We start from the raw sequence: 3307 nt of genomic DNA on the forward strand, positions 1-3307 counted from the left end.
TAACACGTAGCACTGACTGAGGCTAACACAGGAGCCACAGGAAGCCGGCTGGACCTCCTCATGTGGACGTCTGTCCTGCTAAAGGTTCATCATGTGCTCAGACGACAGCAAGGCCAGTGAGCAGAGCCCATCTGAGAGGAAGAGGAAAGAAACGCTAGTAAGTAACGTGCCGCTTGTAAGTAACGCGCCGCTAGTAAGTAACACACCGCTGGTAAGTAACGCGCCGCTAGTAAGTAACACACCGCTGGTAAGTAACGCGCCGCTAGTAAGTAACACGCCGCTAGTAAGTAACGCGCCGCTAGTAAGTAACACACCGCTAGTAAGTAACGCGCCGCTAGTAAGTAACGCACCGCTAGTAAGTAACACACCGCTAGTAAGTAACGCGCCGCTAGTAAGTAACACACCGCTGGTAAGTAACGCGCCGCTAGTAAGTAACACGCTGCTAGTAAGTAACGCGCCGCTAGTAAGTAACACACCGCTAGTAAGTAACACACACCGCTAGTAAGTAACGCGCCGCTAGTAAGTAACGCACCGCTAGTAAGTAACGCGCCGCTAGTAAGTAACGCGCCGCTAGAAAGTAACGCGCCGCTAGTAAGAAACATGTCGCTAAAAACAAACATGTTGCTAGTAAGTAACATGTTGCTAGAAAGAAACGCGCCGCTAGTAAGAAGGGCATCACTCGAAAGATACATGTCGCTAAAGAAGAAACGTGCTGCTAGTAAGAAACTTGCTGCTAGTAAGAACCGCGCCGTGAGGAAGAAACCTCCTCAGTCCTGACATGGTCACTTCAGTTAAATGAAAAGCAGACATGAACTACAGGAAGTGCTCTGTGATGACAATGGAAGCGGCTCCTTGAGACCAGACGGTTGTGAGAGTCCTGCAGAGTCTTCACTGAGCACATGATGACAGACTGTGACTTCACAAACATTAAAGTACAATAATAAACGTTATTATTAAATCAAATGTCCTTATAAAAAGTCTTTGACTCAGAAAGAGCTCCAGAGCCTTCAGGGAACCTTTCTACAGATAAACAGATAAATATAAACAGCTCTACTGCGCACTGAGCGCCCGGTTGATCTGCACACCGGTGACAGGTCATGTGAGGTGTGGTCATGTGACGTCTCACCGTACTTACACCACCTGCTGCTTCGCTTCCTGTTCCTCTGAGCAAGGCAACACTCGTCCTCCTGCTGAGGCTCGCAGGACGAGCTCTGAGTCACTCGCTGTGCTCCAAGAACCAAAGAGCTGAAGCCAAACTGAGGTGAAACGTTGCCTTTGAGTTCCTCAGAGATACTCACCACGAGGCTGCTGGTATTTCATCATCATCATCATCATCAGACTTTCTGTCTTCCTCCTTCAGTTGACTCCTTCAGCTCTCATTAGTGATCAGATTTATACGTCAGAGACCTGGAGGGTTCAGATCTCTGCAATGTCTGGAACTACTATTGTACTACAGTACAACATGTACCTTTGAGGTGTACTACAGTAAAAAGTACAATCTATAAAGTATATATATATGTATATTTCATATATTTAGACAAAGTACTTGAGTGAATGTACTGGAGGAGACCAAAGCAGAGAGAATCACTGCAGCTTTAAGCCTTTTAGAGAGACAGTGACGAGTGTCTCTCCTCTGACCTTCAAACTTCCAGCTGACCTTCAAACCTCCAGCTGACCTTCAAACCTCCAGCTGACCTCTCGGCACGGCGAGCTGATGGGGGAGGGTTGTCATGGAGACCGGGCTGCAGAGTGATGCATGGAGGGCTTTAGGATGGAGGCAGAGAGGACGCTGCTCTGTAAGCTGACACGCTGCTTATTGATCACGTGAACATGGAGCAGATCCACAGGATCATTACTCGTGTTCTGGTGGAACTGACCCTGATGATCATGAAGCTGTCTGACGATTCAAAACAGAACTCATTGCATGTTTAACATGTAATAAATATTCCATCTATTTATACAGTCTAACATCCTGGTGACCTCTGACCTTTCATTATTATGACCTCCACGTAGACACCAGAGTGATATCACACTTAGGACTACAGAACCAAATTCAGATCTCTTTATTGAATCCAATCTCAAAGCCATGATTTCTTTATCGATAGAAGCGTTCTGGTTTCCTGTCAGACTGAGTTCAGTGTGAATGCAGATTAAAGTTTCACAGACAATGATTTTGATATTTGTTGCTTTTTTTCTTCTATTTTGAAATGTTTACGTTAATTGTTTCTTTATGTGGTGAACAATTCAAAAGATGAAGTGAAGCGACGTGACGCGTTCATCACTGCGCTTTATTCCTTAAATGAGCCTTAACTGAACCTTGAGACTCCTCAGAGGCTCCGTTTCAGCAGGAAGCTGCTTGTGTGGCCGTCTGGAGGTAACTTACCTGCAGAGCAGGTGGGGCTGGTTCTGGAGTAAACTTACACTGGTTGAGGATGGCCAGCAGCGCGTTCTTGAAGATCTCTTTGGCGCGCTCCATCTCCTCCTCGTGCTGAGCCTTCTCGCTCATCAGCCGCCGCACGTGGCTGTTGGCCGACTGGATCATGGAGTAGAAGTGGTTGGCGGTCCGGCGGTTGACCTCGCCGCGGTCGATCCAGGTGGACAGCACCGCTGTCGCCTCGGCGAAGTTATGGTCATCTGGAGAAGGAAAATACCAAATATCAGTGTTTAGTAATTTAAATCAGATTAACACCTAAAGCTAACTATTACCCCGAACCAAAACTAACTATGAGCAACTATGACCAATTATAACCAACTATGATCAACTATAACCAGCTATAACCAACTATGATCAACTATAACCAGCCATAACCAACTATGATCAACTATAACCAGCCATAACCAACTATGATCAACTATAACCAGCTATAACCAACTATGATCAACTATAACCAACTATCACCAATTATAACCAACTATAACCACCTATGACCAGCTATAACCAATTATAAGCAACTATGATCAACTACAACCAACTATAATCAAATGTAACCAACTATAACCAACTATAACCAACCATGACCAATTATAACCAACTATAACCATCTATGACCAATTATAACCAATTATAACCAACTATGATCAACTATAACCAACTATGACCAATTATAACCAACTATAACCAACTATGACCAATTATATTTGGATGTGGTTGTTCATATAACTACACATATATAACTAACTATACATAACTAACTATGTCCAACTAGCCATGAGAAACCAACCCAGAGTGTTTTGACAGTGTAGTCGTGGTACTTTTACTGCATTAGAGGGTTTGAATACTTGTCAGCAAAACCTCCTCCTGCAGGGT

At 44.6% G+C, this 3307-nt stretch overlaps 1 protein-coding gene across 1 annotated transcript in view; it reads right to left on the reverse strand.

Moving 5' to 3' along the window:
- Window positions 1–2634, reverse strand: part of LOC137803226 (ecto-NOX disulfide-thiol exchanger 1-like) — a gene marked incomplete at its 5' end in the record, with an annotated part of 9570 nt that extends 6936 nt beyond the window's left edge. Inside the window, one exon of the mRNA XM_068601483.1 lies at window positions 2422–2634. Within this exon, the coding sequence (XP_068457584.1) occupies window positions 2422–2634 (213 nt within the window). The remainder of the gene's footprint in view (window positions 1–2421) is intronic.
- Between the last annotated feature and the right edge of the window lie 673 nt (window positions 2635–3307).

The sequence above is a fragment of the Clinocottus analis genome, unplaced genomic scaffold (assembly GCF_023055335.1).
Source record: "Clinocottus analis isolate CAN_PGR_092001 unplaced genomic scaffold, fCliAna1.0.p SCAF_50, whole genome shotgun sequence".
Lineage (NCBI taxonomy): Eukaryota > Metazoa > Chordata > Actinopteri > Perciformes > Cottidae > Clinocottus > Clinocottus analis.